At 39.6% G+C, this 12,794-nt stretch overlaps 1 protein-coding gene across 1 annotated transcript in view; it reads right to left on the bottom strand.

Annotated features, from left to right (window-relative positions):
- The window catches only part of LOC138325801 (PDZ domain-containing protein GIPC1-like), a 34,274-nt gene extending 23,221 nt beyond the window's left edge, over nucleotides 1–11,053 (bottom strand). The window contains exon 1 of the mRNA XM_069271712.1: nucleotides 10,638–11,053. Within this exon, the coding sequence (XP_069127813.1) occupies nucleotides 10,638–10,925 (288 nt within the window). The 5' untranslated portion in view covers nucleotides 10,926–11,053. The remainder of the gene's footprint in view (nucleotides 1–10,637) is intronic.
- Nucleotides 11,054–12,794: the final 1,741 nt, after the last annotated feature.

The raw sequence follows: 12,794 nt of genomic DNA, 5'->3' as shown, positions 1-12,794 counted from the left end.
GTCACTCTCCTCTAGATCTGTACCTCCAGAAGCCATATCAAACTACCATGTCACTCTCCTCTAGATCTGTACCTCCAGAAGCCATATCAAAACTACCATGTCACTCTCCTCTAGATCTGTACCTCCAGAAGCCATATCAAACTACCATGTCACTCTCCTCTAGATCTGTACCTCCAGAAGCCATATCAAACTACCATGTCACTCTCCTCTAGATCTGTACCTCCAGAAGCCATATCAAACTACCATGTCACTCTCCTCTAGATCTGTACCTCCAGAAGCCATATCAAACTACCATGTCACTCTCCTCTAGATCTGTACCTCCAGAAGCCATATCAAACTACCATGTCACTCTCCTCTAGATCTGTACCTCCAGAAGCCATATCAAACTACCATGTCACTCTCCTCTAGATCTGTACCTCCAGAAGCCATATCAAACTACCATGTCACTCTCTCCTCTAGATCTGTACCTCCAGAAGCCATATCAAACTACCATGTCACTCTCCTCTAGATCTGTACCTCCAGAAGCCATATCAAACTACCATGTCACTCTCCTCTAGATCTGTACCTCCAGAAGCCATATCAAACTACCATGTCACTCTCCTCTAGATCTGTACCTCCAGAAGCCATATCAAACTACCATGTCACTCTCCTCTAGATCTGTACCTCCAGAAGTCATATCAAACTACCATGTCACTCTCCTCTAGATCTGTACCTCCAGAAGTCATATCAAACTACCATGTCACTCTCCTCTAGATCTGTACCTCCAGAACAGAAGCAATATCAAACTATCATGTCACTCTCCTCTAGATCTGTACCTCCAGAAGTCATATCAAACTACCATGTCACTCTCCTCTAGATCTGTACCTCCAGAAGCCATATCAAACTACCATGTCACTCTCCTCTAGATCTGTACCTCCAGAAGCCATATCAAACTACCATGTCACTCTCCTCGAGATCCGTACCTCCAGAAGTCATATCAAACTTACCATGTCACTCTCCTCTAGATCTGTACCTCCAGAAGCCATATCAAACTACCATGTCACTCTCCTCTAGATCCGTACCTCCAGAAGTCATATCAAACCTACCATGTCACTCTCCTCTAGATCTGTACCTCCAGAAGCCATATCAAACTACCATGTCACTCTCCTCTAGATCTGTACCTCCAGAAGCCATATCAAACTACCATGTCACTCTCCTCTAGATCTGTACCTCCAGAAGCCATATCAAACTACCATGTCACTCTCCTCTAGATCTGTACCTCCAGAAGCCATATCAAACTACCATGTCACTCAAGCTCCTCTAGATCTGTACCTCCAGAAGCCATATTAAACTACCATGTCACTCTCCTCTAGATCTGTACCTCCAGAAGCCATATCAAACTACCATGTCACTCTCCTCTAGATCTGTACCTCCAGAAGCCATATTAAACTACCATGTCACTCTCCTCTAGATCTGTACCTCCAGAAGCCATATCAAACTACCATGTCACTCTCCTCTAGATCTGTACCTCCAGAAGCCATATCAAACTACCATGTCACTCTCTCCTCTAGATCTGTACCTCCAGAAGTCCATATCAAACTACCATGTCACTCTCCTCTAGATCTGTACCTCCAGAAGCCATATCAAACTACCATGTCACTCTCCTCTAGATCTGTACCTCCAGAAGCCATATCAAACTACCATGTCACTCTCCTCTAGATCTGTACCTCCAGAAGCCATATCAAACTACCATGTCACTCTCCTCTAGATCTGTACCTCCAGAAGTCATCATATCAAACTACCATGTCACTCTCCTCTAGATCTGTACCTCCAGAAGCCATATCAAACTACCATGTCACTCTCCTCTAGATCTGTACCTCCAGAAGCCATATCAAACTACCATGTCACTCAAGCTCTCCTCTAGATCTGTACCTCCAGAAGCCATATCAAACTACCATGTCACTCTCCTCTAGATCTGTACCTCCAGAAGTCATATCAAACTACCATGTCACTCTCCTCTAGATCTGTACCTCCAGAAGCCATATCAAACTACCATGTCACTCTCCTCTAGATCTGTACCTCCAGAAGCCATATCAAACTACCATGTCACTCTCCTCTAGATCTGTACCTCCAGAAGTCATATCAAACTACCATGTCACTCTCCTCTAGATCTGTACCTCCAGAAGCCATATCAAACTACCATGTCACTCTCCTCGAGATCCGTACCTCCAGAAGTCATATCAAACTTACCATGTCACTCTCCTCTAGATCTGTACCTCCAGAAGCCATATCAAACTACCATGTCACTCTCCTCTAGATCTGTACCTCCAGAAGTCATATCAAACCTACCATGTCACTCTCCTCTAGATCTGTACCTCCAGAAGTCATATCAAACTACCATGTCACTCTCCTCTAGATCTGTACCTCCAGAAGCCATATCAAACTACCATGTCACTCTCCTCTAGATCTGTACCTCCAGAAGTCATATCAAACTACCATGTCACTCTCCTCTAGATCTGTACCTCCAGAAGCCATATCAAACTACCATGTCACTCTCCTCTAGATCTGTACCTCCAGAAGCCATATCAAACTACCATGTCACTCTCCTCTAGATCTGTACCTCCAGAAGCCATATCAAACTACCATGTCACTCTCCTCTAGATCTGTACCTCCAGAAGCCATATTAAACTACCATGTCACTCTCCTCTAGATCCGTACCTCCAGAAGTCATATCAAACCTACCATGTCACTATCCTCTATATCTGTACCTCCAGAAGCCATATCAAACCTACCATGTCACTCTCCTCTAGATCTGTACCTCCAGAAGCCATATCAAACCTACCATGTCACTCTCCTCTAGATCTGTACCTCCAGAAGCCATATCAAACTACCATGTCACTCTCCTCTAGATCTGTACCTCCAGAAGCCATATCAAACTACCATGTCACTCTCCTCTCTAGATCTGTACCTCCAGAAGCCATATCAAACTACCATGTCACTCTCCTCTAGATCTGTACCTCCAGAAGTCATATCAAACTACCATGTCACTCTCCTCTAGATCTGTACCTCCAGAAGCCATATCAAACTACCATGTCACTCTCCTCTAGATCTGTACCTCCAGAAGCCATATCAAACTACCATGTCACTCTCCTCTAGATCTGTACCTCCAGAAGCCATATCAAACTACCATGTCACTCTCCTCTAGATCTGTACCTCCAGAAGCCATATCAAACTACCATGTCACTCTCCTCTAGATCTGTACCTCCAGAAGTCATATCAAACCTACCATGTCACTCTCCTCTAGATCTGTACCTCCAGAAGCCATATCAAACTACCATGTCACTCAAGCTCTCCTCTAGATCTGTACCTCCAGAAGCCATATCAAACTACCATGTCACTCAAGCTCTCCTCTAGATCTGTACCTCCAGAAGCCATATCAAACTACCATGTCACTCTCCTCTAGATCTGTACCTCCAGAAGCCATATCAAACTACCATGTCACTCTCCTCTAGATCTGTACCTCCAGAAGCCATATCAAACTACCATGTCACTCTCCTCTAGATCTGTACCTCCAGAAGTCATATCAAACTACCATGTCACTCTCCTCTAGATCTGTACCTCCAGAAGTCATATCAAACTACCATGTCACTCTCCTCTAGATCTGTACCTCCAGAAGCCATATCAAACTACCATGTCACTCTCCTCTAGATCCGTACCTCCAGAAGTCATATCAAACCTACCATGTCACTCTCCTCTAGATCTGTACCTCCAGAAGCCATATCAAACTACCATGTCACTCTCCTCTAGATCTGTACCTCCAGAAGCCATATCAAACTACCATGTCACTCTCCTCTAGATCTGTACCTCCAGAAGCCATATCAAACTACCATGTCACTCTCCTCTAGATCTGTACCTCCAGAAGCCATATCAAACTACCATGTCACTCTCCTCTAGATCTGTACCTCCAGAAGTCATATCAAACTACCATGTCACTCTCCTCTAGATCTGTACCTCCAGAAGCCATATCAAACCTACCATGTCACTCTCCTCTAGATCTGTACCTCCAGAATCCATATCAAACTACCATGTCACTCTCCTCTAGATCTGTACCTCCAGAAGCCATATCAAACTACCATGTCACTCTCCTCTAGATCTGTACCTCCAGAAGCCATATCAAACTACCATGTCACTCTCCTCTAGATCCGTACCTCCAGAAGTCATATCAAACCTACCATGTCACTCTCCTCTAGATCTGTACCTCCAGAAGCCATATCAAACTACCATGTCACTCTCCTCTAGATCTGTACCTCCAGAAGTCATATCAAACTACCATGTCACTCTCCTCTAGATCTGTACCTCCAGAAGTCATATCAAACCTACCATGTCACTCTCCTCTAGATCTGTACCTCCAGAAGCCATATCAAACTACCATGTCACTCTCCTCTAGATCTGTACCTCCAGAAGCCATATCAAACTACCATGTCACTCTCCTCTAGATCTGTACCTCCAGAAGTCATATCAAACTACCATGTCACTCTCCTCTAGATCTGTACCTCCAGAAGAAGCATATCAAACTACCATGTCACTCTCCTCTAGATCTGTACCTCCAGAAGCCATATCAAACTACCATGTCACTCTCCTCTAGATCTGTACCTCCAGAAGCCATATCAAACTACCATGTCACTCTCCTCTAGATCTGTACCTCCAGAAGCCATATCAAACTACCATGTCACTCTCCTCTAGATCTGTACCTCCAGAAGCCATATCAAACTACCATGTCACTCTCCTCTAGATCTGTACCTCCAGAAGCCATATCAAACTACCATGTCACTCTCCTCTAGATCTGTACCTCCAGAAGCCATATCAAACTACCATGTCACTCTCCTCTATATCTGTACCTCCAGAAGCCATATCAAACTACCATGTCACTCTCCTCTAGATCTGTACCTCCAGAAGCCATATCAAACTACCATGTCACTCTCCTCTAGATCTGTACCTCCAGAAGTCATATCAAACTACCATGTCACTCTCCTCTAGATCTGTACCTCCAGAAGTATCAACTACAACTCTCCATGTCACCGTCCTCTAGATCTGTACCTCTCCAGAAGTCATATCAAACTACCATGTCACTCTCCTCTAGATCTGTACCTCCAGAAGTCATATCAAACTACCATGTCACTCTCCTCTAGATCTGTACCTCCAGAAGCCATATCAAACTACCATGTCACTCTCCTCTAGATCTGTACCTCCAGAAGCCATATCAAACTACCATGTCACTCTCCTCTAGATCTGTACCTCCAGAAGCCATATCAAACTACCATGTCACTCTCCTCTAGATCTGTACCTCCAGAAGCCATATCAAACTACCATGTCACTCTCCTCTAGATCCGTACCTCCAGAAGTCATATCAAACCTACCATGTCACTCTCCTCTAGATCTGTACCTCCAGAAGCCATATCAAACTACCATGTCACTCTCCTCTAGATCTGTACCTCCAGAAGCCATATCAAACTACCATGTCACTCTCCTCTAGATCTGTACCTCCAGAAGCCATATCAAACTACCATGTCACTCTCCTCTAGATCTGTACCTCCAGAAGCCATATCAAACTACCATGTCACTCTCCTCTAGATCTGTACCTCCAGAAGCCATATCAAACTACCATGTCACTCTCCTCTAGATCTGTACCTCCAGAAGCCATATCAAACTACCATGTCACTCTCCTCGAGATCCCTCCAGAAGCCATATCAAACTACCAGACTAGATCTGTACCTCCAGAAGCCATATCAAACTACCCTGTCACTCTCCTCTAGATCTGTACCACCAGAAGTCATATCAAACTACCATGTCACTCTCCTCTAGATCTGTACCTCCAGAAGCCATATCAAACTACCATGTCACTCTCCTCTAGATCTGTACCTCCAGAAGCCATATCAAACTACCATGACACTCTCCTTTAGATCTGTACCTCCAGAAGCCATATCAAACTATTCACCTGATGTCATCTTTCACATATATAGCTATGAACAAAATGACCTAAAAACATGCTAGTTAAAGCAATTATATGTCTTCTAATAGCCCAGGAAAATCCATTGCGCAAATTATAAATGTCAAAATGGAGGAATATAAATACCAGTAAATTTTGGATGTGACGTAACTTTTTATTACTTAGCCTGAGCCATTAAACACATTCCTCAGATCTAGCAAACATGTATAAAAATGTATTCATAGAAATTATTAAATTGGACAGAAACTTGATGAGCAAGGCAGAAAACTCTTATTCTTATAGTAATGGTGGATGATCGAATCAAAGCACAAATGGGTTACATATTTTGTAGATCCATATGCCCTAACGTTTCACATCAAAATATTTTTTAAGACATATAAATAGATTTGACCACACTCAGTCACTAAAGTGAACCTGTAAATGCTAGCCGAAAGATTCATAATAGTGATAACAAAAAAATTCAATCCAGGCAAAACCAACATCCACCGATGTCAAAGGTGGAGACTCCTACCAAGTGTCCATAAAGAGGAAAATTTGTACATCATTTTTGCAATCTACCTTGGTAATATATAGCATCTGATGCACTCACTTTTACATGGTGGGCAAAATTATGAGGCTTTAATTTATTTCAGCAACAAATAGTTGGTGTCACAATTAAATTGCTTTACAGAATCAGATACTGCAGCAAGTATTATAATTATTATAAACTTACAAGCTAACCGATACTTACATTATATATATATCATTGGCTTCTTAGGTAAAATATGTGTTTTTGTTTAAATATCACATACAGTGTCTATAACAATAATGACAATAAAAAAGCTAACCGAGTTTTATGACATATAGGTATAATTCTTTTTCACAAAAAATAATACGGGCAGCCACTTGAAACGTCATGATATACATGTGCATATCAAAAGGTCTCCAATACTTTTAAATGACATACCGTATTTCACCGCAAATAAGACTCCTCCCGCAAATAAGACCCCCCACCTATTTTGACACATTTTCAGACTTAGGGGGGATGTCTGCAAATAAGACCCCCCACCTATTTTTCAGTTTACTGGATGATGGATTTGAGCAATGGTGTAATTAAAAATATCACCTAAATGACTTTGTATTGGAACTTTTTTTTGTTTATTTTATCGGCATAGAAAAATCACGTAGTAAAGAACTGTTTGTGTGCTTGTTATTTTTGTCATTTAATTCAAGTTAATTCACGGGTGATTTAATTTAATTATCAATAACTACGAAATGTGAACAGTGCTTATATTTAATCGGAGGCTATTTTCAACAAAATACGCCGATATTTGTTTCCATGAACACTTCAACACGTTTTAGTGTTCGTACGGCTTGTCATTTTTTACATGCATCGGCAAAGATATTCGTCATTGATGCAGATCGTTTCTGCACTCGTGGATTCTAACTTAATACAATCATTACCTAAAACATCTACTTAAGGCATTTACAGTTTCAAATATGTTTATTTGTGAACGTAACGTACCTGTAGTTCACGATCAGTTGGAGAAACCATGCTTTACTTTTCGGCCGCCATGTTTTGTTTACGCAGTCAGTATAATATGATTAGCCGCAAAGTTTCGTATTTTACTCTGGATACAAAAATACTTGCTACGATGTTTTAATGCAGTTAATACTTGGATTAATATCTGAAATATTATCAAAAACTATCGTCGTATCAATAGCAATACCGATCAAATTCCCAAACACGACCCGGTGTGAAAATGTGAAAGTATGGCTTCAACCCGGCGCCATTTTCCTACACATGTGTGTACAACTGCATCAGTGCATGTCGGCACGTTGAAGTTAAATCACGATCGTTTGCTCATTTGACTGAGACAAATGTACGTTAATTCTTCTGTCTATGAACAAATTTGATATGTAAACGTTTGCAGTGAATTTTAAATAGGCCTGAGTCTGAACGGCGATCGTCCTTCCGATTCACGGCGATTGATTCACGTGTTTACTAAGACGGAGATGTAGTTGTGATCGTAAACAATAACCTAATTTGAATATTTTAAAATAACAATACGATTATTAAAACTTCTAGATTAAAATGACATTGCTTATGATGCTGTTTCTTCGTTTTGATTCATTGGTGAATGTCCGCGTGACTCTTGCAAAAATGTGCGTTTCCTTTCAGACTTACAACTGCCCTAATATTGTTTAACAAATTATATTTTAATTTGTCATAATATTTGATTTAATATTACTCATACGTCTTCATTATTATTATAAATACTTGAACATCTTGCTATTACCCATCTGTCATACGACTGTTACAACGATGACAGGACATTAAAAAATCCAAGATGGCGACCTCATAGATCGATGTTATCAGGCGGGTTGTCCGCAAATAAGACCCCCCACCACTTTTGACCTTTATTTCTTCTCTGGGAGGGGGGTCTTATTTGCGGTGAAATACGGTACGTGTATGTATCAAATTACTAGTAAACGTTTCTGTCATAATTTGCGTGCCCCTATGTTTTGGCTGAGATGACCAAGATTGCATTTTACGGTCTCGGAATAGCAGTTGAGACTGCTTGTTTTACACGTGTTCATAGATATTTAACTGTCGAAAACAGATATATCTAGATTTAATATCCCATGAAAAGTTACACAATATAAGACCACGATCGAGAGCATCGTGGGTAGCGATAGGCCAAGGACATCTCCTTGCAGGCGGTGTATGGGATTTGCAAATTATTTAGTCTAGATGAAATAAATGATTATTCTAATTACTGGTTTATGTAAATAATGAATGTACTTGCAATATTTCCAACGTTGGACATTTTTATTTTGCTATAATTAATATTGATGCTGCTATCGTTTGTGCGATGAGGAGGTTTTGCCGAGTCATCTCGGTTTTCCCTGTCGACACCAAAATAAAACTTGTATTGTAAGATAGTGACCGTGTATTCTGTTTATCCTGCAACTTTTTCATTATACATACAGAAGATGGTATTCAAAACGAAAACAAATTGCCTGATATTTACACGATTTCGCTTAAAGCGAAATGCTTCTTTGATGATCAAGAAAAGATGCTTTTACTAAATCGAATGAGTGTGTACTCCTTTTTACTAACGTGGGAAATATGTAAGCGACGTCATTCCGGTGATTGTGACGTAACTGTTTGGCGGGACTGACTGCCGTTTCATTCACTCCTACTAAAAGTGACGTCACTGGAATGTTCGGGATCAAGTCATCAAATTTAGAAATTGAATCAAACGAAAGAAATTAAACATCTATTTACTGACATCGTAATATTTTTCTATTTCAACTATTACAGGAAATTCTTATTATCTGGTATCTAGTTCTGTGCCCGACTAATGTCGATATTAGAGCTGAAAATGCACTGTTTCTTGATATTGTTCCGCTTCTTTTGTTGACTTTAAATTCGTAAAATGAACTTAACCCGCGAAGGGCGTCAGAACGTTTGTTTTCAACGGGAATAAACACTGTAGTGATAAAGACCTTCCAAGTATGGCAACAGTGAATATTTGCATCAGGAAAATTGGGACACAAATAGTCGATTTTCTCCAAATGTAAGTAAGTTACACTACATTAATTTTGCTCGAACACTTAAAAAATCGTTCTGATTTCAGAACAATTGGAATTATGAAGATACCTCTTACAGTATTTTTATTATTATTATTATATATAATGTAAGTTAACTATTACAGAATTGGCACCCAACTGTTTATTACAGAATTGGCACCCAACTACCTGTTACAGAATTGGCACCGGACTAACTGTTACAGAATTGACACCCGACTGACTGTTACAGAATTGACAACTGACTAACTTTTACAGAATTGGCACCCGACTGTCTGTTACAGAATTGACACCGACTAACTTTTACAGAATTGACACCCGACTGACTGTTACAGAATTGACAACCGACTAACTTTTACAGAATTGGCACCTGACTGACTGTTACAGAATTGACACCCGACTATCTGTTACAGAATTGGCACCCGACTGACTGTTACAGAATTGACACCCGACTGACTGTTACAGAATTGGCACCCGACTGACTGTTACAGAATTGGCACCCGACTGACTGTTACAGAATTGGCACCCGACTGACTGTTACAGAATTGGCACCTGACAAACTCTTATATATTGACATATATTGTCAGACGAGTTTAATACCTATGTTTGAGATAGGGGGGAACAAGTGAATGGCCAATGTGTTAAGTGAAGTAATATGATAATACATATATATAGTATGGTTAATCTGTAGCTGTCAACTTCCTATTTATAACAATGACGTAAAATAATTTTACAGAGTAAATTCACGCTAAGGCTTCAACAAGGGCAGACAATGTTTTTTAGGAAAAACTGTCATATCCAGTTACATACCCAGATATAATAGCCAGCATATGGATTTAACACATGGTTAAATAATTAACGAACAACTACTTCCTGCTTTCCTCTACAACTACAATTTGAATTAAATACAATATTGATTATTATTGTTTTATGTTTAGTATCAATAAAACCATATGTTCATCTTGTTGTTGTTTTTTTTTCAAAATTTAAGTCAGATTGTATTGAACCTGTTGAACTCTGAATCACGTAATGACAGGTGTGATAATGTAGCCCACGCGCGGACCCTAAAAATACTCACATCAGAAACATCCATATCATACGCATCTGCTATTTTCTGGTACAGTTCCTTGACATTTGTGAACCCAGAGATGATTCCTGTGGGGCTGCCATGTGCCTGTTGACAGTGAAACACTAACTTTGGTCTCGGTGGATCCACCGGCTGACTACGGGGTACCTGTGTTCCATTGGACTCAGGTGGAGTGGGCTGTGGATTGCCTGGGCGTTGTTCGTTTGGTTCTGGTGGTGATCTTACCGATTGTTGATTATCAACTAACGTTTTATCCTTCTTCTTACCAAAGAGAGGCATTTTGAAGTCTATTGTCACCCTTTCACGCACTAAAACTATCTCCTGGTTGTCGGAAAACCATAAAAATATTACAGGTAACCCTTGGAACAGGATACACCTTGAAGGTATGACAAATATAGGTGAAACGGAAATACATGGCGTTGGACACAGAGGGGATCAAAATCTCGATTCCTACTTCCGTTTTATTTATTACATGAAAATGAACCCTTTTATTTATAAATTGCAAAAATAAATAATTTTATATCAACAAATATTTTACCTTTATAAAAATCAGTAAATTACCTGATTATATATCACGTGATTTTACTTTGTTATATACGCATACAATGTTAGGAACTGACCTATCTTTCCCGTTAGCTTCACCTTACCTGTAATTTAATTGGCTGCAGTATGAGGTACCCCAAGGGAGTATTATTGTAACATTACGCAGGGATTTTTTACGCAGAGATTTAGATATTTATATAAATCTAATGTCTTATTTTAAACTGTTAGACGAAAACAGGATCGTAAAGGCGATCACCTACGTCAATGGCTAAATGGTGATTTTTTATGTCAAAAAATGTAGGACTACATGATTTTTTTTATCGCGACATTCTTTTCAAAATTACAATATTTGATTGTAATTGAAAATTTATTATCCCTTTTTTATTGACAATGACTAGATGACTTTGGCTTAACTTTGGCTGAAAACTGCATCAAAAGGAAGCCTGTCTTGGCTTGTAAAGATGCCTCTTGAATGTCATGGCTCGTAGTAGATATGGTTGTCCCTTAGTGGATAACTTCTCTACTTATAGATACTTCTTCCGGTGTGACGTATATATACATTAGCATCCTAATTTGTTAACCTAATATTGATAGTTCTTCTCATATTTTTTTTTTTTTTTTTTTTTTTTTTTTGATAAAATATATAGACACTATGCCTCACTTGTAGCTAAAATATATTGGTACCTTAGATGCACTTGATCGAACTTGTCCTTTCGTTACTTATATGAGAAAAAAGTAAACGAAAAAAATATTTACATAATTTCGATAAGGGGATATTGAACCGTTAATTGTCTCTTGGTCAATATTTAGCACATATGATCCTGTACATAATGTAATGATGGTTAGAATTAATTGGGATGGTCCTACCAATAATTTATTAGACAGATATTGAGTCTTTCCAATGGTTGTTTAGGGGATATTGAACCGTTAAATGTCTCTTGGGTCCATATTAACCACATTTTGATCCTTTACATATTAAAATGATGGTGTGAATTTATTGGGATGGTCTTTCCAATGATTGTTTAGGCGGCTTTTGAAACTATTGGTCGTTGGCGCCGATACAACTGATTCTGGTAGTGAGTTCCATTGTGTAATGACTCTGTTACTGAACACATTTTTGCTGGTATTAAGTCTAACTTGTCTCTTGTATAGTTTTTTTGAGTGTCCTCTGGTAGATCCATATCGTGCGAAGGAAAACATTCTTTGATGGTCTACAATATCTATATTGTTGATGATTTTGAACACCTCCACCATGTCTAATCTAATCCTCCTGTACTCTAGAGTTGGTAGGCCGAGACGTTTTAGTCGTTCACTATACGGCAAGTCTTGCAATGAGTTCACTCGTTTGGTTGCCCTTCTTTGGACGTTTTCTATGGCAACTTTGTCCTTTACAAACTGTGGTGACCAAACTGTAGAGGCATACTCAAGATGAGGCCGGACTAACGTCTTGTAAAGGGTTAAGAACATTTGCGTGTCCATAAATGTGAAAGTTCTGAAGATTATGCCAAGTACTTTGTTTCCTTTTGATACTACACTGCAGACATGGTAACTAAAGTTCAATTTCACATCAAAATGAACTCCTAAGTCTTTTTCTTGATCTACTTT

This window comes from Argopecten irradians, chromosome 6 (genome assembly GCF_041381155.1).
Source record: "Argopecten irradians isolate NY chromosome 6, Ai_NY, whole genome shotgun sequence".
Taxonomy (NCBI): domain Eukaryota; kingdom Metazoa; phylum Mollusca; class Bivalvia; order Pectinida; family Pectinidae; genus Argopecten; species Argopecten irradians.
Note: the sequence above shows the minus strand (reverse complement) of the source record. Positions and strands in the feature narration are given on the sequence as shown.